Source organism: Carettochelys insculpta, chromosome 11 (genome assembly GCF_033958435.1).
Source record: "Carettochelys insculpta isolate YL-2023 chromosome 11, ASM3395843v1, whole genome shotgun sequence".
In the NCBI taxonomy this organism is placed as follows: Eukaryota; Metazoa; Chordata; order Testudines; family Carettochelyidae; genus Carettochelys; species Carettochelys insculpta.
The window spans coordinates 50423750-50444865 of record NC_134147.1 but is presented as its reverse complement, the minus strand read 5'-3'; the positions used below and the strand labels follow the sequence as shown (position 1 = coordinate 50444865).

Sequence of the window (21116 nt, the reverse complement as noted above, 5' to 3'; positions counted from 1 at the left end):
ACCAAGTTGTTATCTGCTCAGTTCTGCCTGCCATTTACAGCACCTCACCTGTCACCATGATTACTCTAGAAGAAGAGTCCCTGGAGAGCAGCTGTTCTATTGTCTCAGACTGTCTGGAGTCCATCTCTCAGTAAGGCCTCCAACACGGTCAGGTTTCATGCAAAAACATGGCAGCCATTGTACAACACTGTGCGGAACCTCCATTGCTGTGCATGTGCTCTAAATTAGTGAGGCTCCCTGCAGCAATGGAGGGCTTGGTGCACAACCCCGCTCCTCTGAGATGCTGATATACCATCATCTTTGCTCAGCCCGCTACCAAACCATTCTGTGCTTTAGGTATTTGTATTATCAGGTTACCACTTTTCTCTAAAATAGGCAGTAGTGCATTATTGTTGTACTGCTTTAAAAAGTAACTGTGACCATAGGAGTGGATCTCCCTAGATATTCTAGGTACACCCTCCACTGTCACTTAAAAGGGTGCAGGACTGGGTAGGTCATTTATCTGCTCCATTTTTACATTTCTTCTTTTTTGAAAGCCATATTTCCCCATCATTCTGGACAGGTTTTATTTGTGGCTATGAATTCCAGTGGGGGAACAGAGGCTATTTGATATATTTACATATTAATCTTCTGCCAGACTAACAAAATATATAAACATTGCAAGAAAGGTAACAAAAATTATTGATAAATCAAAGCTGCAGCATCCTTAAATCCCTTCAGGAATGCAGCCTCACAGGCGGCTGACCCCCCAGTGAACCTACCAGTGGTTTCAATACAGGGACAGTTGGCAAGGGGATTCCACATACTCCACACTGCTGAGCAGAATTGGGAGATGACTAAAATCTCCTGGACACTTGCCCGCTCCATCTGGAATGGCAGGCCGGGATGGCACCTAGACAGGGTTAGTGCTCTGCTTTTACACTTTTCCCACAGAACCCTGGCAATGAGATGCTACAAGGGAGTAGGAGCATTACAACGGAAACTGACTTACTCTTTAAGATTTCTGATTCTCTTCCTTTCTGATCCTAGTTTGAAGAACCATGTCTGATTAACTCCTCCTACCTTATCCTGTGTAAAACTCCAGCCATTAACCTACTGTTGCGAATTGTCCAGATCAAAATGGAATTTATTCTGGATAATCTGAGCTTTGATTTCAACTCATTGCATCCCACACCTTTCACCTATGAAGTCAATCCTATCCTGAAACCCCTGAATGCTGAGGATCCTGCCAAACCATATCGGCACAAGCCAGGAAGTGTTATTTCTGTGGAGGTAAGCCTACTACCAGCTCAAAATCACAATAAGCACCACACAAACCCCTTCCCTACTGAGGGCCTGGAACTGTTCTGAGACCCCAGCAGCACCATAGCTCTTAATGGTGCTTCACTGGCAAAGGTAAGTACAGCAGTCACTGCTTTCAGCAGCCTACAGCCTCAATGAGATACAATATGATAACATGTATAGGCCGATCCTTTCTAGTTTGACACTTTTGGGATCTGACTGGTGCCAAACCAGCAAATTTGCCAAACCCTGGGAAGTCAGTATTGTCTAGCAGTTGTCTTGCAGTCTAGCAATATTGTCTAGAAGTTGCCAACACTTCTGCTTACTGGGTTCCTAGAAGACAATTAGGGATAAATTAGAGCTAAATAACAACACAGACCACTGAGAGACAGGACTAGTGGCTGTAAACAAACTTTGAGACGATGGGAAACTTGGCCACCCCCATGAGAAGTGGATATCTGGCTAACTTAAATCATGCCAGACCATGGATGTTGCCAAAGAGAGTGTGTCAGACTAGAGGGGTTCAGTCTGTACTAAGAAATGGACCGGCAGCTGGGGAATAAATGAAACAAAAAAGAGCCCCGTGCTATGTGCATAGCTTGCTAGCTCTGTGCCTTATTGCTAGGGGATTATATGGGGCCTCAGGAGAGCAATTAGAAATAAAACAGCAATCTAGAGCATGGGGGAAAGGCAAAACAGATACTTACCAGCAGCAATCAGAAGTGCAGTGTAGAATATCAATAGGAAAGCTAGAGGGATCAGGGAAGAATCCATGACTGGCAAGGCAAAGGACAAGTAGGTGTTTTTAAATATATTAGGCACAAAACATCCTTGCAGTGATATAGGCCCATTAGTAAATGGGGTTAGAATAATCGTTAGTAATGATTCCGTCACAGGATGGCTTGCCCCGGAAGGGGAGTTGTGCCCAACTTTACCTAGGACAGATCAGATATTCACCCAGCTGTGTATGATTGGCTAGGAAGCCTATGCCCTTGTGCAATTATCAGGCCCATCTGATTGTACCTACTGAGAGCCCAATTAGTAGTGGAAGCTGCCAAAGAGCAGTTGACTTCTCTGGTAGGTGATATCCAAGGGCAACACCCAGGCAGAGACCTATGTGAGGCACTACAGATGCCTGAAATCGGCTCTGAGAAAGGCATAGGGGAAAAGCCTCTGGGAGCTCTAGCCCAGGGTGGTAGGTCATGGACTGTTTGTGTTTGAAGTTTTGCCTGAGTTTTACATTTGTAAGATAAAACTGCCTGGAAGAAGACTCTAGGTGAGGAGGAGATATGCTAGCTGCATAGAAACTGACAAGGCAGGAGTGTTCTATAAGTGTGTGTGTTCTATATTTGGAAAGTAACAGGATGATGTACTTTTATCATATGAAAATATTGAAGTGCTTCCCAGTTCATTAGTAACTCAAGAAAATGGCAGACAATATCCAAACAGTTAACCCACTAGCCCTGGAGAATTTATACCCAAGAACTCCAAAAGAAGTAACTGCAGAGATATCTGTTCCCCTGATATTAATGCTGATGTTCTGATACCCTTTTGCACCTGTATTCCAGGGGGAGAATCTGGACCTGGCCATTTCCAAGGAAGAAGTGGTGGCCATGATTGGTGAAGGAGTCTGTGTTGTAAAAACACTGACAAGGAATCATCTGTACTGTGAGCCCCCGTCTGAGCAGCCAGCTCCACGGCACCGCACCACGCGGGAGGGCACAGACTCACTCCCCGAGTTTACAGTAAGAACTCAGCCAGGCAGCACAGACACCAATGTGGGTGGGAGAGTAAACAGTGAATCAGTTGGGGAAGAAATCTACAAAGCAAAACAATCCCATGACAATGAGTCTGAGGCCGAAACACAGTAAGGTGTGCATTCCCAATGGGGCTGGAGCTTGGGTTCTGAGACCCCCTCTGAGGCCCTTCCCTGGTTATCAGTGCTGCTACACTTTGGCCTATAGTGTGAGCCCAAGTCAGTTAATCTGTGCTTTGAAACTTGCTCTTGTTGTTAAGGGAGAGAGGGAGATGGAGGTGGGGAGAAGAAGAAGGAAGAGACGGAAGGGACAGAAGCACTGATGGTGATAGGGAAAGGGAAGATGGAGGTGCTAGTGCAGGGAAAGAGATAGAGGCTCTGACGATAAGGTGGAAGGGGGAGATGGAGGTGCTGTCACAAGGTGGGAGGGGCAGTCGAGGTGCTGTCAGCAGAAGGGGAAGGGCACTGGTGGCGGCAGAGGGAGGGTGCTTTGGTCAGGAATTGCTCTTGGAGCCCTTAAATCAGTTTGCAGGATGAGAAGTCCCGACACTCTGATCATGCCTGGGCTTGCGTTTCTTCTGCAGGTGCAGATGGGGAATTTGAACTTGCTGCTGGGCAGAGTGCAGTATGACACAGAGAGCCAGCTCACCTTCCCCCTGGAGGCCCAGATTGGCTTGGGTGTCGGAGCCTCCTTTGTTGCTTTGATTGTCCTGTTCATTGTCTTCATCTACAGGTGGGAGGTGCCTGAGGATGTGTCTGTGCTGCCCTTGGAGGCATGACTGCAAACTGGGGAGGCTGCAATCTCACTAGCATGGCAGCACAGGCTTCAGCACCACAAGCGTGTACCAGGGCCCTAGGAATCTTGCAGTGCCCATGCTAAAGCCTGTGCCCTGCCTCCTCACTGCGATTTTTAGCAGGCTAGCTCAGTTAAAGCTAGCACAGATAAGCCTACCTCAGCTGCATGCACACCTTGGATTGCCTTGTAGACGTAGATTGCATGATAGTCTGTGCTATCTTTGGGCCACCCAGTCACCGTCAACAGGAATGTTCAATGTACCCAGCTAGGCCTCCGCATTTGGGACCTAATTTAGCCTTTTCACTGTCCGTACTTTGGGCAAGACTCTGCACCCTTCCCTTTGGACTTTATAGGGCGCAGATTTGGCTTTGGTGATAGGGCATCTCTGGAAAGGCCACCTACCTCTGGAGCTCAGAGTTTACAAGTAACCCAAGACAAACCTTCCAGTGTATGCTGAGGGTGATCTAAATCCTTTTGCAAACCAGCCTCTGCTCTCCAGTGTTATGGTCCGTCCAGTTTTCAGAGACTCCTGCCCATACTTTGCTCTCTCGGGGTACTTGACTTACTATCACAGACCCTCCCTTGCCACCACCAACATCAGCTCCAAAGTTGAGATCTTTCTGATGAGCTGATGGAAGGTGAAGCCAGGCTCTAAGCTCATTTCCAGAAAAATCTGAAGATAAAATGCTTTCTCTAAATCACGGGTGAGGCATCTTCAACCCATGAGCCTGATTTGAGCTGCAGCAAGTCTCTGCACTGTGGTCTGGAAGCCTTGAACCTTGATCACTCTAGCTGGTCTGGAGATGCAAACTCTAGCTTGTGGTGATCAGGGAAGCACTGCATGCTGTCCTCCTCTGCAGGTTCTGCCTCCATGGCTCCCATTGCCCAGGAACCAATGGGAGCTGTGAGAATGGCGCCTGCAAATAAGAGTAGTGCTTTGAGCCACCTGTCCCTCCCCCTGGGGCCACAGAGACAGACCAGCTACTTCTGGGAGCAGCACAGAGCCGTGGCAGGCAGAGAGCCTGCCTTAGCCCTGCTGTGCCACTGTTTACGAACCTTCTGAGGTAAACACCCTGCACATTGACCCCCACCCCAGCCCTGAGCTCCGTCCTGCATCCTAACTCCCTCCCAAACCCCATACTCCATGTCTCCAGCCCAGAGTACTCTCATGCATGCTCACCATCAAACTAGAGGACAGAAGTAGATATGCTGGTGGGTCAGGATAGGGTCCAGGGAGACCTAGATAAATTGGAGGATTGGGCCCGAAGAAATCTGATGAGGTTGAACAAAGACAAATGCAGAGTCCTGCACTTAGGATGGATGAATCTCAAACACTGCAACAGACTAGGAACCATCTGGCTAAGCATCAGTTCTGCAACAAAGGACCTGGGGATTACAGTGGATGAAAAACTGGATATGAGTGAACAGCGTACCCTTGTCACCAAGAAGGCTAATGTCAAATTGGGCTGCATTAGTAGGAGCATTGCCAGCAAATCTAGGGAAGTGATTATTCCCTTGTATTTGACACTGGTGGGGCCCCATCTGGAGTATTCTGTCCAGTTTTGGTGCCCCCCACTCTCTTTTAGAGAAAGGATATGGACACAATCAAGAGTCCAGTGGAGGATGACAAAATCATCAAGAAGCTGGAGCACATGACTTAAGAGGAGAGACTGAGGGATTTTGGCTTATTTAGTTTACAGAAAAAAAGCAGTCATGTAGCACTTTAAAGACTAACAGAATGATTTATTAGGTGCTGAGCTCATCACCTAATAAATCATTTTGTTAGTCTTTAAAGTGCTACATGACCACTGTGTTGTTTTGTTAGAATACAGACTAACATGGCTACCTCTCTGCTACTAGTTTACAGAAGAGAAGAGTGAGGGGGATTAGATAGTAGCCTTCATCTACCTGAAGGGAGTTCCAAAGAGATGGAGAGAGGCTGTTCTCAATGGTGACAGATGACAGAATGAGGAGCTATGGTCTCAAGTTGCAGTGGAGGAGGTCTAGGTTGGATATTAGGCAAAGCTGTTTCACTAGGAGAGTGGCGAAGCTCTGGAATGGATTACCTAGAGAAGTGGTGGAACCTCCATCCCTAGAGGTTTTTAAGCCCCCACTTGACAAAGCCCTGGCTGGGTTGATTTAGTTGGACTTGGTCCTGCTTTCAGCTGGGGGCTGGACTTGATAACCTCTGAGGTCTTTTGAACCCTATAATTATATGATCCCTTCCCCAACACCTGAGTTCAAACTGCCTCCCAGGTCCCAATTCTCTGCCCTGGCCCTGAGCCACCTCCCACACCCATATTCCCTCCCAGAGCCCACACTCTGCACCACAAATCCCCTTTCCCAGGTCAGAACCCTCTCCCACACCCTAACGACCTCCCAGAGCACACACTCCCAGCCCATAGATCCCTTCTGTACCCTAACCCCCTCATTCCATACCCCACCCCAGAGCCCAAAGCCCTTTCACACCCTAAGCCTCTGCCCCAGCCTGAATCCACTCCAACACCCTAACTTCTTCCCAGACCTCTCAACCCCAGCCACACTGCAGCCCCTTACTCTGAGCTCACTTTTTCACCCCAGAACCTGCACCCCCAGACAGAGCCCTCACCCTCTCCTGTACCCCAGCCCTTCTGCTGCAGTCTGGAGCCACCTTGCACATCCTGAACCTCTCCTTCTTAGCCCCACAACAGAGCCCTAGGAAAGCCCCAGGCCTCCCCCTTTGCCCCACAGGGCTGTGTGGAACCTACAACTGATACTTTCTGGGGATCAATGGCCCCAATAAGAAACAGGTTCCCCACTCCAGTCTAGATGGATGGTTGAATTGTATGGAAGCCCCTAATGACAGCTTGAGTATAAGACAATAACACTGAGCTGGAAATGAGAAAACAGAGACTTGTTCCTTCGGTGGAGGTGATCACATAATCTGGTCTGATAAAGGCTGTCAGCTTGGAAGTTCCAATGTAGCATGCTGTTATTAGCAAGTGGGTCTGGAGCAGCTTAGAGCTGTTAGCCAGGAAGTTTGTCCCCTTCCAAGAAGCAAAGATGAGTTTGAGTCCTCAGAGGGGAGAGACTTCTGTCTTCTGTAGATTGGCCCCTCGTGCATAACCTGGGATCAAGTTCAGGGCTGTTTCCGTATGTCCAGTCAGCATTCCTTCGCATGCATGGTAAGGCCTATCCTTTTCTCAGCTTGAGGAAGTATTTAAGTGAACATCTTTTCCCCTGAGACGTGTAGATAAGGAGAAGTTTAGAAACCAAACTTAAATTATGTTAAATTAAGCCAAGCATGAGGGAAATCCCATCTGCAGTGCGTCATCCAAGTGGTTTCCAGCTTTGCTTCCCATTACAGGCGGAAGAGCAAACAGGCTTTGAGGGATTACAAGAAAGTTCAAATCCAGTTGGAAAATCTGGAAACAAGTGTTCGGGACAGATGCAAAAAGGAGTTCACAGGTAAGAGAACTTTCCTCCCCTGCTGTTGCAAATAGAGGGGTTGGATAACCACCTCTGACTCTTCCCTGTCTCCTTTGGCCCTAGTCTCACTAGCTGTCTCTGTGTGAACAATCATATGCTGGCTTGTGTCAGTGTGTTTAAAGTTTACGGCCAAATTCTGCTCAGCTACACACATGCCTTTGAGGTCAACGGGGTGGCCGTTGTGTAACTGGGAACAGAGTTCAGCCCATACTTGTCTCTCTATGTCTTCATCTGGAGCATAACTCTAGCGATAAGGATGCTTATTGTTTTCTGTTTCCATAGTAATTGCAGAGACAAATACTGTGATCTCTAATTAGAGGTGGAAAGCAGTAAAACACATGGAAGCCATGGTGTTGTGGAGAGTTTGTAATGCTGTCTCTCTGACTTGAATATTGCCAATTAATATTGAGATCGGCTATGCACCAGACCAATCCTTTAATAAATATCAACCTTTCACACTGGATAGTTAGCTTGGTAGAGCTTTTTCTGCTTCCTTTAAACCCAGAAGATGGCCTCCAGCTATAAATAACAATCCATTAGGTCTTTCAAATCTCTCCCCAATAGCCAGGGTTGGAGCGGTCCCTTAAAGAACATTTGCCAGTGCTCCGAATGGTCTTCTTGTATATGTCCTGGAAGATGGCTTCCACTACTTCCTCTGGGAGAGGATTCCACAGGACAAAGCATTTCCCTAATATTTTAACCTGTCTTTCCTTTGTCATTTGCATTCCATTAGCCCTAGTTACTTCCCAGTCCACAGCTCTGTGCTCAATCCTCTGAGACACATGTTTTCTTGGTGTAACTTTGTAATACAGAAACTCCTTTACTTTCAGACCTGATGACTGAGATGATGGATCTTACCAGTGACCTTGTTGGCACCGGAATCCCCTTCCTGGATTACAGATCCTACGCAGAACGCATTTTCTTTCCCGGACACCGTGAGTCGCCACTGCAGAGGGGCCTGGATGTGCCCGACTGTCGACGTCAAACAGTGGAGCAGGGCTTGGTGCAGCTCTCCAACCTTCTCAATAGTAAACTTTTCCTTACCAAGGTAATGTACCTTCCTTAAATCCCTGCAATAACTGCCACCTGTACAATTTCACAGGCACTCATTGCCAGGAGAGACAAAGGGTAATGTGAGCTTCCTCACAGCAATCTTTAAAGTGCCATAGTTGTGGTTACTCTGCTTGTAATAAACCAGAGCATTTGCTCATCTTTGACTTTCTCTCTCTCTCTCTCTCTCTCTCTCTCTCTTTGCAGTTTATCCACACTCTGGAAACCCAGCGTACATTCTCTCCAAGAGACCGGGCCTATGTGGCATCCCTTCTCACTGTCTCATTGCATGGGAAGCTAGAGTACTTTACTGACATCCTAAAGACTCTTTTGAATGACCTCGTTGAGCAGTATGTGGCCAAGAACCCCAAGCTAATGTTACGGCGGTGAGTGAGTAATTCGGTCATAGTTCCACTGTCTTCAGCTTGGCTATGGCTGGTCCCTGGACAGAATCTTTCAGGATTGTCCTAGATCCCCATAATCCCTCTGCAGTAACAATGAGACAATGTGCTATGCAAGAGATACAAATTCAGCAGGTGTACAGACATGAAGCTCTACCAAAGAAAAGGCAACAGAAATTTGATCATTTCCTGCTGAGTGATTTCACGGAAGAAGCACCTTGAAATCTCCCATTTCTCCCTAAGATTAGATGTCCACCTGTCAGAAAGTGAATTGTGGGAGAGAAGCAGAGATGTGGATCTGTGTGTCATACCTCAGGGAAGAGAACTGGGACTGGGCCTGTGTTTGGTGCTGTGGGGAGGAGCTGGGACAGTGGGTCTGTGAGGGATGCTGGGATGGGATGTGGGTCTGCGTGTGATATTGAGGGGCGTGTGATGTTTGGCGGGGAGGAGCTGGGACTGTGGGCCTGTGTGAGATAGTCGGGGGATGAGCTGGGATTGTGTGTCTGTGTATGAAGTTGTGGGGAGGAGCTGGGACTGTGGGTCTGTGTGTGACGTGTGGAGGAGCTGGGACTATGGGTCTGTGATATTTTGAGAAGTATGGTCTGTGTGTTGTATTGGGGGGACAGGGAACTGAGAAAGTGGGTTTTTATGTGATATTGTGATATATACTGTCAGAGATTCTGGGACTAGGTGTGTGTTTAGAATTTTGTGTGGTATTGTATGAGAGGGACTGGGATCGGGGCTTTCAGGGAGGGATTTTCATTGAAGAGTGGGTGTGGATATGTGCAATGAGCCATCAAGAGACCCACAAGTCTCATATCTCACCCTCCCAGTTCTGAGATATAAAGTCTCTGACAGGGTTTCGTAGCAAGTGCTGATTGGTGTTACAGAGCAGTGTGCATAGGATATTTCCTCACGAATGGCAGGTTTCCTCATAGTATTTAGCACTGGCTTAATTGCTCTTCTGAAAGTTGTTGGGAATTTTGGCCCACTATTTCAGTGGGAGCATGTTTAGGCCAAGACTGAGCTCTTTCTAAACCTTGTCCCCTCTGCACTGAACCGGTGGCATAATTGGTACTTTGCAAGAGATCTGATCCTTTTATTCCTAAATCACTTTCCTTATAAGTTTGAGATAGAGCATGAGGTTATGGACACCTGACTACCTTGTTGTGAGTTCTGTCCCATTGGAGGGAGCTGGAGATATAGCACTGTGCTTAATGTTTGGGTCCTTGGGGCAGCCTACAGAAGCATTAATATGCTCTTGTGGCTGCCCCTGCTTTTCAGGTTAATTATTTACATTATTGTTCATACATGAGAGGTTCTATACCCCATTCAGGCAGAAGCCCTGACATTCGTACTGAGGTGGGATCCTCAATGCGCTTTGCCTAGAAAGCATGTCTGGATTCTTATCATCCACCCCACTCCCTGTTCTGTCTGCCTCCTCATGGAGGAGAATGTACAGTAACCAGCCTTGGGTTCTCTTTCAGGACAGAAACAGTAGTAGAGAAACTGCTCACCAACTGGATGTCCATCTGTCTGTATGCTTTTGTAAGGGTAAGAATTTGCCACGCCTGGGAAGGGTGGGGAAACCAAGAGAAATGGAGACTCAAAGAATGCCACAACCCTGCTATGCTAATACGAATCAACAGCCTGAGCACCTGCTCAAGAGGTGTCACCTGTTACATTGCGTGCAGTGAGGAGGAAATTACAACTGGGTTGCTCACAGCATAGATTGCATAGCAGACAGCACTTCGTCAAATCCCTCATCTGCGCCTTCCACAATCCTGCAGCCAGTGGCTGAGCTAGATTGTTGCATGCCCAGATGTCAATCCAGGAGACACAGCCCTACCACTTTAATAGCTGAGTGTCTCACATATGTTATTGGAGTGAGCTGCACCACTCCCTGTGCAGGAAGATAACGGCATGAGCTTACAGACCCCATGCAAAGGCTAGGGGAGTGAAGGAATAGTTGTAGGCTGAGATGGCCCTACCCCTCAGCAGCTGGTGAGCAAGCTCCACATGGAGGACCTGCTCAAAAGGGGACTGACAGCAAAGCAAGAGCAGAGTGAAGGAGAGGCTGTCTGCAGGAAGGGTGCCAGATTGCTGGTTTTGGGGCAGAACAGCCTGTAAAGAAGGGTATGGACTTGAGATAAGACCTAGCCAGAGCCTGATCCTTTTCCCTCCGCTGCTCCTCAGCAAGGGATAATATCTAGACCCTGAGACATGAACTGAAAAGTCACTGTTTAACTGTCTGAGCTATCGAGACTCACTGGGAACTCTCTGCTAGGGAGAGGCAAAGTGCTCTGAGCACATCCCAAACTAGATAGAGAATGAAGAGTAGGACTTGACCCAACAGATGCTGGTCTTGTATTGGCCAGAGGATGCTGAGACACTTCTTGCCCTTTCCCCCTTGGGCCTTGCAATGGGACCGGCTGGTACCAAGGAAGAATCTAGATCCTTAGACCTTCCCCTAATCCCACCCAAATGTGGGAACCTGTTGAGCACTGGTGATCGAGAGACAATATTCCAGCTGTTAGGCTTGTGCCCAGCAAGGCCATCTGAGATTTTAGGAATCATTCAGCAACCATCTGCTCACCAGGCTGTTCAGGGTCACAAGTGAACCTAGCTACAGAGCTCTGTTTTACAGATGAGGAAACTGAGGCATGATGTATTGTGCCAGGTCACTCGGATGGTGTGGCAGGTCTCATGAGTCCCAGTTCAGTGCCTTAGCCAGACTGTTTTTCCTGCATATGAAGCAAGGATGGGATTGGTGGAGCCCTCCAGCGTGGATTCTTTGTGTTGCTTTGTTGACCGGTGCCTTTGGTTATGTTTCTGGGAGTAAAGAGGTCCATTTTCTGGGCCCTGAGGTCACTGTCACACAGAGTGAAAGTGACTTCTCCCAAGAGCTGATCCTCTTTCTGTCTGCCAGGATTCTGTTGGGGAGCCACTCTACATGCTGTTCCGGGGAATTAAGCACCAGGTAGATAAGGGACCAGTGGACTGGGTGACAGGGAAAGCCAAATACACCCTGAACGATAACCGCCTTCTGCGAGAGGATGTGGAGTACCGGACTCTGGTGAGAACTCCCTACTGCTTGGCACTTTGTTCCTTCTCTTCCCTCCTTATTCTGTACCAATGAAACACAATCTGCTAACTGAAACACAGTCTCAACCTGTAGTACACAAACTCCTATGAGTCTGCAGACTACATCTAAGTCCAAGACTTAGATTGAAAATTGAACAGAGTTCAACTATATCTATATACAATAGATTTCCAAAGGGGTCTGCACCTCCATTCAACATTTATTAGGGATCTGCAAATTAAAAAAGCTTGCGAACCACTGTCTTAATCCATTCTAAGTCAGGACTAAAGCCAGACACTTGGTAGTGCCCTGACGCTGCCCACTGGAAGTCATCGTTTCAGACCGGGATCTGGAGTTGGCATAAACCCCAGTGTCATTTAGAACACCTCTGCCGCTGATGGCCTGAGGCGGTCCAGCGGACAAAGACTGTGGGAGCAGAGTGGTACTCTAGCCACTTCTCCTCCTCACTGGCTACATTCACTGTGGAATCATGGGAGAAGGATGAGGGGCTGTAAGAGTGGCTACACCAGCGCTTTGTTACCCATGAAAGACCCCTATGTAGGGGTTCCTTCAGGAGGCCTGCTGAGCCGGCTTTACATCTCCAGGATTGAGAATCTGGCTCATGACATTCATGGTATTCCCTTCCCCAGCCTTCTACAAGTATAGAAGGGGAATGGGCAGTGTAACTGAAGGCAGGGGAATGTAGGCTTATCACCTTATGCAGCCACGTCAGCTGTCTTTTCTTTCCCCAGACTTTAAATGCTCTGACTCAAACTGAAGCTATTGTGGGAGAGGCGGAGGATTCCCAGTGTGTCTCTGTGAAAGTACTAGACTGTGACACCATAACCCAGGTGAAGGAGAAAATCCTAGATCAGATCTATAAAGGAATGCCATATTGTCATCGCCCAGACCCGGACTCCCTGGACCTTGGTAAGCACAGTTAATTGATGCCAAGACTTAGTAATGAGGTTGAAGAGTGGCATCAGATGTGTTTACAAAGTGCCACTGGTGTGCCTAACTCTGTCCATTCAGCAGAGAATGGTAACAGCCCCTGCCACAAGCTGCTTATGCTGTCCTCTGGAGTCAGTATGATGGAGTCAGTGGATAAGAGGATAATAGCAGGAAGTTGGGTGGAAAAGAGGGTATGCGTAATTAGTTGTTGCCGGCCCTTGTTATAGTGCCTTGTGTCTTTTTACATTTGTTATAGGGAATAGCCACTGGGCCCTTCTGGTTCTTGTCAGAAGCTTGCAGAGTGCTTGGTCTTTGTGGAAGAATTGGAATGAGGAAGGGGATGTTTATGAAGAGCTTATTGTATCAGGTAGAGCGCTCAGGGTGAGGTGCTAGCATGGGAGTGGTGGAGAGATGCTAGAAGGCTCTGGCACAGTCTTTCTTTTATTGAAGACAGTGGCAGAATTCTCATTTACTTAGCAGTGCAGGATAAGGCCCTATGTGGGCTAATGAACTGTACGTCTCCTGTTGGGAAGAGCTCTCCAGTTTTTCTTCTTCCTTTGTTCCTGTTTCTCATTTAGCAGTTGGGAGGCATCTGACCACGGCTGTATTTGTAGGACACACTTTTGCTCAGTAATGCATTGAGTGATTCAGGGTTTGCAGCTTACTCAGGACACACTTCTTGTCATGCCTGTCTTCTCCCATCCCTTCTGGCCTCTGGGATGTGGCACCATCTCCCGAACTATAATTGCCATTGCTTGGTAAGAAGGGAGGAGGTGACTGTGACCAAGAGTCAACCAGTGAATAAGGCTCTCATGTTGAAGCTGAAAGCTCAGGTTTGTACTTGTCAAGGAGGTCTGAAATACAAATCTGAGTTCCCCTAGATTGATTTCCATAGCATTTAGAACTCCACTCTTCATTCAAACCATTCATTGCCATGGCAGCATTTAATCCACAGGGGCAGACAGATAGAATGTAGTTGGTGGCAAGGAACAGATTGTTGAGCACCTCTCTTCTATGTACAGAGACGCTGCTGTGATGCCAGCAGTAGAAAGCTCATAGCGGAGCGGAGTGGTGTGGAGCGGAGTGGTGGAGTGGTACTATATGTGAAGGATAATATAGAATCAAATGAAGCAAAAATCCTAAAGGAATCAAAATGTTCCATAGAATCATTATGGATAACAATTCATTCCTCTAATATGAATATGGCATTAGGAATATATTACCGACCACCTAACCAGGACAGTGATAGTGATGCTGAAATGTTAAGGGAGATTAAAGAGGCTATCACAATAAAAAACACAGTAATAATAGGAGATTTCAATTATCCCCATATTGATTGGGTACATGTCACCTCAGGACGGGATTCAGAGATTAAATTTCTTGATGCCTTAAATGACTGCTTCTTGGAGCAGCTAGTACAGGAACCCACAAGTGGAGAGTCAATTCTCGATCTAGTCCTGACTGGAATGCAGGATCTAGTCCAAGAGGTAACTGTTCCTGGACCGCTTGGAAATAGTGACCACAATATAATAACTTTTAATATTCCTGTGTTGGGAAGAACACCGCAGCAGTCAAACATTCTGGCATTTAATTTCAAAAAGGGGAATTACACTAAAATGAGGAAGCTAGTTAAACAGAAACTAAAAGGTAGAGTAACTAAACTAAAATCCCTGGAAGCTACATGGAAGCTGTTTAAAGACACCATACTAGAGGCCCAACTTAAATGTATACCCCAAATAAAAAAACACAGTAAGGCTACGTCTACACGTGAAGCCTACATCGAAGTAGCCTATTTCGATGTGGCGACATCGAAATAGGCTATTTCGATGAATAACGTCTACACGTCCTCCAGGGCTGGCAACGTCGATGTTCAACATCGACGTTGCGCAGCACCACATCGAAATAGGCGCAGCGAGGGAACGTCTACATGCCACAGTAGCACACATCAAAATAAGGGTGCCAGGCACAGCTGCAGACAGGGTCACAGGGCAGATTCAACAGCCAGCCGCTCCCTTAAAGGACCCCTCCCAGACACACTTGCACTAAACAGCACAAGACACACAGAGCCGACAACGAGTTGCAGACCCTGTGCATGCAGCATGAATCCCCCGCTGCAGCAGCAGCAGCCAGAAGCCCTGGGCTAAGGGCTGCTGCACACGGTGACCATAGAGCCCCGCACGGGCTGGAGAGACAGCGTCTCTCAGCCCCCCAGCTGATGGCTGCCATGGAGGACCCCACAATTTCGACGTTGCGGGACGCGGATCGTCTACACGGTCCCTACTTCGACGTTGAATGCCAAAGTAGGGCACTATTCCGATCCCCTCATGAGGTTAGCGACTTCCACGTCTCGCCGCCTAACGTCGAAGTTAACTTCGAAATAGCGCCCGACGCGTGTAGCCGCGACGGGCGCTATTTCGAAGTTAGTGCCGCTACTTCGAAGTAGCGTGCACGTGTAGACACAGCTTATGAGACCTAACAAAGAATCACCATGGCTTAACAGCCATGTTAAAAAGGCAGTGAGAGACAAAAGGGCAGCTTTTAAAAAGTGGAAATCAAATCCTAGTAAGGAAAATAGAAAGGAACATAAACACTCCCAAATTAAGTGTCATAATGTAGTAAGAAAAGCCAAAAAAGATTTTGAGGAACAGCTAGCCAAAAATTCAAAAAATGATAGTAAAATGTTTTTTAAATACATTAGAAGCAGGAAGCCCGCTAAAAAAGCAGTGGGGCCCTTGGACGATAAAGATATAAAAGGAGCGATCAAGGAAGACAGTGCCACTGCGGAGCGATTAAATGATTTCTTTGCTTCAGTCTTCACGACTGAGGATGTTACAGAGGTTCCTAAATCTGAGCCAGCCTTTTTAGGTGACAAATCTGAGGAACTCTCCCAGATGGAAGTGACATTAGAGGAGGTTTTGGAGTTAACTGATAAGCTGAATAGTAACAAGTCTCCAGGGCCAGACGGTATTCACCCAAGGGTTCTGAAAGAACTCAGATGTGAAATTGCGGAGTTATTAACAGTGGTTTGTAACTTATCCTTTAAATCCGCTTCGGTACCCAATGACTGGAAGACGGCCAATATAACGCCAATATTTAAAAAAGGCTCCAGAGGAGACCCTGGCAATTATAGACCGATAAGTCTAACATCAGTACCAGGCAAATTAGTAGAAACACTAGTAAAGAATAAAATTGCAAGGCACGTAGAAGAGCACGAATTGTTGGGCAAAAGTCAGCATGGTTTCTGTAGAGGGAAGTCGTGTCTAACTAATCTATTAGAATTCTTTGAAGGGGTTAATAAACGTGCAGACAAGGGGCACCCAGTGGACATAATATACCTAGATTTCCAGAAAGCCTTTGACACGGTCCCACACCAAAGGCTTTTATGTAAATTAGGCGGTCATGGGATAGGAGGAAAGATCCTTTCATGGATCGGGAATTGGTTAAAAGACAGAAAACAAAGGGTTGGAATAAATGGTAAATTTTCACAATGGAGGAGGGTAACTAGTGGTGTTCCCCAGGGGTCAGTCCTGGGACCGATCCTGTTCAACTTGTTCATCAATGATCTAGAAAATGAGGTAAGCAGTGAGGTGGCAAAGTTTGCAGATGACACCAAGTTGTTCAGGACAGTCAAAACCAAAAGGGATTGTGAAGAACTACAAAAAGATCTCAGCAAACTGAGTGATTGGGCAGCAAAATGGCAAATGAAATTTAATGTGGGTAAGTGTAAGGTAATGCACATTGGAAAAAATAACCCCTATTACACATACAACATGATGGGGTCAAATTTAGCTATGACAGATCAGGAAAGGGATCTTGGAGTTATAGTGGATAGTTCTCTGCAGACATCCACGCAGTGTGCAGCGGCAGTTAATAAAGCAAATAGGATGTTAGGAATTATTAAAAAAGGGATAGATAATAAGACAAAAGATATCATACTTCCCCTATATAAAACTATGGTACGCCCACATCTTGAGTACTGTGTGCAGATGTGGTCTCCTCACCTCAAAAAAGATATATTGGCATTAGAAAAGGTACAGAAAAGGGCGACCAAGATGATTAGGGGTTTGGAACGGGTCCCATATGGGCAGAGGCTAGAGAGACTGGGACTTTTCAGTCTGGAAAAGAGGCTATTGAGGGGCAATATAATAGAGGTATATAAAATCATGAATGGTGTGGAGAAAGTGAACATAGAAAAATTATTTACCTTTTCCCATAATACAAGAACTAGGGGACACCAAATGAAATTGATGGGTAGTAGGTTCAAAAGTAATAAAAGGAAATTTTTCTTCACACAGCGCACATTCAACCTGTGGAACTCCTTGCCGGAGGAGGCTGTGAAGGCCAGGACTCTATTAGCGTTTAAAAAAGAGCTCGATAAATATTTGCAGGTTAGGTCCATAAATGGCTATTAGCCAGGGGTAAAGTATGGTGCCCTAGCCTTCAGTACAAGGGCAGGAGATGGATGGCAGGAGATAAATCACTTGATCATTGTCTTCTGTTCTCCTTCTCTGGGACACCCGGCATTGGCCACTGTCGGCAGACGGGATACTGGGCTGGATGGACCTTTGGTCTGACCCAGTATGGCTGTTCCTATGTTCTTATTCACCATGAATGGTAGGCAGGGCTAAGATGCCTGTGTCTTCGCTAGCAGCGTGGCTGGATGACTTTACTCATCTAGAGTTCTTTGGGGCAAGAACAATATGTTCCTATCTTCTGTGATGTTGCAAAGCATTCTGACAGTAATCTGTTGCCCTATATCAAAATAATGCCATAAGATGGTAGCAATTCTAATATATACAGGATTTTTAAACAAACTTTTTTCCTGTAACATATGTTCTTCTTCGAGTGTCCCCGTCGGTGCTCCACAATAGGTGTCGGGCTTGCCCGGCGCCGCAGATCGGATCTTCCAAGCAGTTTCTGCCGGACCGCGCATGCGCCGGCGCGCGCCGCTCCCTTGCGCGCTCCTGGCCATGTGCGCGATCCGGTCCCCGCCAGTTCCTCTTAACCGCCGTCGGCTGCAGACGGAATCCGAACTAGGCTAAGGCCAAGTAGCATATTCAATGACTTTAACTGTTTTTCTTTAAAGTTTTTCAAGTACTTAGGCTACTGCAAGTTAGCCGGTTGTTATTTTTGCTAAAAAAAAACAAAAAAAACAAAAGCAACAAACAAACTACAAGCGGGACAGCTTCAATCCAGTCCCAGTAACAAGCGCCGGAGGCCAGGAGCATAGGGCCATCAGCCCTCCTGCTGCGGCAGGCCATCGGAAGGGGAAAACAGCACAGAGAAGGTGCTAAGTACCCGTTTAACAACTGAAAGACTCACCAACAATGTCCTGTTCAGGATTTAAAAAACGTGAGTCCTGCCGAGAGGCGATGCCAGCGTCCGATGGGCACAGTCTATGCATAAGGTGCCTTGGGGAGTCCCATGTTGCACAGAAATGCTCCTTCTGTGCTAAATTAACAGCCAGAGCAAGGAGAGACAGGGAGATGCGGCTTAAAATGCTGCTTTTTGATAAGGCCCTCCAGCCAGACGTGCCGGAGCGGCCGCAGCAGGAGGGACCCTCCGGGGCCCATAAAAGGAAAGCTGCCTCCCTCACCCCATCAGCGCAAAAACGGAGGAAAGCCTCCCCAGCCCAATCCCTGCCGGCAGCAACAGCGAGCGGGACGGGAGGAGCGAGCAGCCCCCAGCCGCAGCAACAGCTGATCGGCGGCGGCACGGAGAGCCACGTGGAAGCGGCTCAGCCTCCGATAATCAGCCAGCCGCCCCGCACCGCAGGCAGGGCGGCGGCTAAACAAGCGCCGGTGCCGGCGGCACCGCAGGCAGCGGCACCGACCCCCGGAGAACCGGCGGTGCAGAGCGCGCAGGCACGCAGCCTGCAGGCACCAAAGGACACCGCACGTGCGGCACCGCCTTCGAGCGTGCCGGGCACGGTGCGGACGGGGCCGGGATCCCCTGTGCGTCAGGGGGCGGAGTTACCTCCTCCAGGGAGGGGGAAGGCTGCACACAAGAGGAGGCATTGCAGCCCCTCTCCGGACAGGGCTGTGGAGTTGCTTTCTCACAGCCCTCCGCTTATGTTGCAGACTCCAACCAGAAGGCAGGGGTCCCCCCTAGCCTACCCGGAGCCCCCTTCTCCATTTTTGCAACCAGCCTCACCCTGGCTGGGACCACCTTCACCCTTCCTGGGGTTTGAACCGCTGGACTATTATGCAAAATCGCTCTCTCCAGTGTCTCGACGATCTCCCTCCCCCAGACGCAGAGGGTATGCACCAAGGGAGTGGTCTAGGTCACCTTCCCAAGAACAGTGCCTATACTGCCATGGTCGCCCCTACCACGCGGGGCATAGACACCATCGGCAATCTACTAGGGAAAGATCCCCACAGACGATCTCGTACCCCCGAGGGCAATTGCAACCGGGGACAGAGACTCAAGCATCTCAGGGGGGACTGGTTATGGAACCCCGAGATTTTCCCTCGCAAACCTCTAGCGAGAGGGTGTACCATCACCAGCAGGAACCGGAAGGGTCCAGAGAGACGTACCCCAGCGGTTCCTCGCTCTCCTCCCCGGACGAGGCTACGGCCCCGGGGGACGTCCATCCTCCAGACGATCTCAAACAGTTTCAAGAGCTGTTTAAGAGGGTGGCCTTCACGCAAGGCATCCAGACAGCAGAGGTGCAAGAGAAACACCATAAACTCCTCAAAAATTTGAGACCTCCGGCCTCCTCCAGAGTAGCAATACCGCTTAATGAAGCGATCTTAGAGTCTGCCACTACGATATGGCAGACCCCTGCGACTATTCCACCTGTCCAAAAGAGAACGGATAAGAAATACTTCGTGCCGGCGAAGGGCATGGAGTTCCTGTTCATCCACCCACAGCCAAATTCCTTGGTGGTGGAGTCGTCGCAACAAAGATCAAAGACATCTCAATTCAGGACAGGGGGAACAGACAAAGATGCCAAGAAGCTAGAGCTGTTCGGCAGAAAGGTCTACTCCTCCTCCACTTTAACGTTGCGAATGGCAAATTACGCAGCACACTTAGCGAACCATAATTTCGACAACTATTCCAGGTTAACCTCCCTCATGGACTCACTTCCAGAGGACAAAAAGCTGGTGCTCAAGGCCATAGTGCAAGAAGGCTACGCGGCCTCGAGGACGGGAGTTCAGATCACCCTGGACATTGCGGACACAGCAGCACGTTCCACAGCAACGCCCCTCCATACACAAAGAAAAGGTACTAACCTCAACAAAGACGGTACCAGTACCAGCAACAGCGCCCCCAGTACCACAGGGGTTACGAGCAAGGGTGACATCAACAGCACCAGCAGTACAGAACTCCCAGGCAACGTTCACAACAGAGCCGTGCGTCCTCGGGGCGGGGCCAAAGGCCACAAGTTTGACATACAGATCCAGGGCTGCGCCATCACTACCATCGCACAAGGTCATCCGAAGCGACTATTCCACCATCGCCTCCGACCATTCTACGACCAGTGGCAAAGGATCACCACAGACAAATGGGTGCTGGAGATCATAGCCACGGGGTACGCCATCCCCTTCCAGTCGCTCCCACCGTCACGACCTCCACCCAAGCCCCACCTCCAGGAGGCCTCCCATGTAGCGAGGCTCAGGCAGGAGGTGGACCATCTCATGCTCTTAGGGGCAGTGGAAAGAGTGCCGGAGCAACTGCAAGGGAAAGGGTTCTACTCCAGGTACTTCCTCACGGAGAAAAAGACAGTAGGCTGGAGGCCCATCTTAGACCTTCGCAGCCTCAACAGGTACCTGCGCAAGCAACGTTTTCAGATGACCACAATCGCCTCCATCCTTACAGCACTGGACGATGGAGACTGGTTCGCAGCCCTCGATTTACAATACGCGTACTTCCACATAACTATCCATCCGGCTCACCGGCGATTCCTCCGGTTCATGGTAGGCAACGAACACTTCCAATACAAGGTCCTACCATTTGGCCTCTCCTCGGCCCCCAGAGTCTTCACCAAGACCTTGGCAGTGGTGTCAGCCTACCTACACAGACAGGGGGTATTTATTTTCCCGTATCTGGACGACTGCCTGCCCAAAGGGGCCTCGAAGGGTTGAGGTTCTGCGCATGATACACGTCACAGCAAACACGTTCTCTTCACTCGGCCTGGTTATCAATCTGGCAAAATCAAAAATAGACCCCACACAGGACATAGAGTTCATAGGGGCTCGCATAAACTCGGTTACAGCGAGAGTATATCTACCAGAGGCTCGCTTTCGGGCCATCGGTTCCCTCGTGCAGGTCATCACCTTCAGCCCTACGGTGCCGGTCTTGACGTGCTTGCAGCTGCTGGGCCACATG

The 21116-nt window shown here is 48.5% G+C and overlaps 1 protein-coding gene across 5 annotated transcripts in view; it reads left to right on the top strand.

Moving 5' to 3' along the window:
- The window catches only part of PLXNB1 (plexin B1), a 292916-nt gene that overhangs the window by 222557 nt on the left and 49243 nt on the right, over positions 1 to 21116 (top strand). For all 5 annotated transcript variants that reach the window (XM_075005838.1, XM_075005840.1, XM_075005839.1 and 2 more), the window contains 9 exons: positions 1030 to 1272; positions 2850 to 3026; positions 3622 to 3770; positions 7180 to 7280; positions 8132 to 8349; positions 8559 to 8737; positions 10240 to 10306; positions 11682 to 11828; positions 12587 to 12764. In XM_075005838.1, the coding sequence (XP_074861939.1) occupies positions 1030 to 1272; positions 2850 to 3026; positions 3622 to 3770; positions 7180 to 7280; positions 8132 to 8349; positions 8559 to 8737; positions 10240 to 10306; positions 11682 to 11828; positions 12587 to 12764 (1459 nt within the window). The remainder of the gene's footprint in view (positions 1 to 1029; positions 1273 to 2849; positions 3027 to 3621; positions 3771 to 7179; positions 7281 to 8131; positions 8350 to 8558; positions 8738 to 10239; positions 10307 to 11681; positions 11829 to 12586; positions 12765 to 21116) is intronic.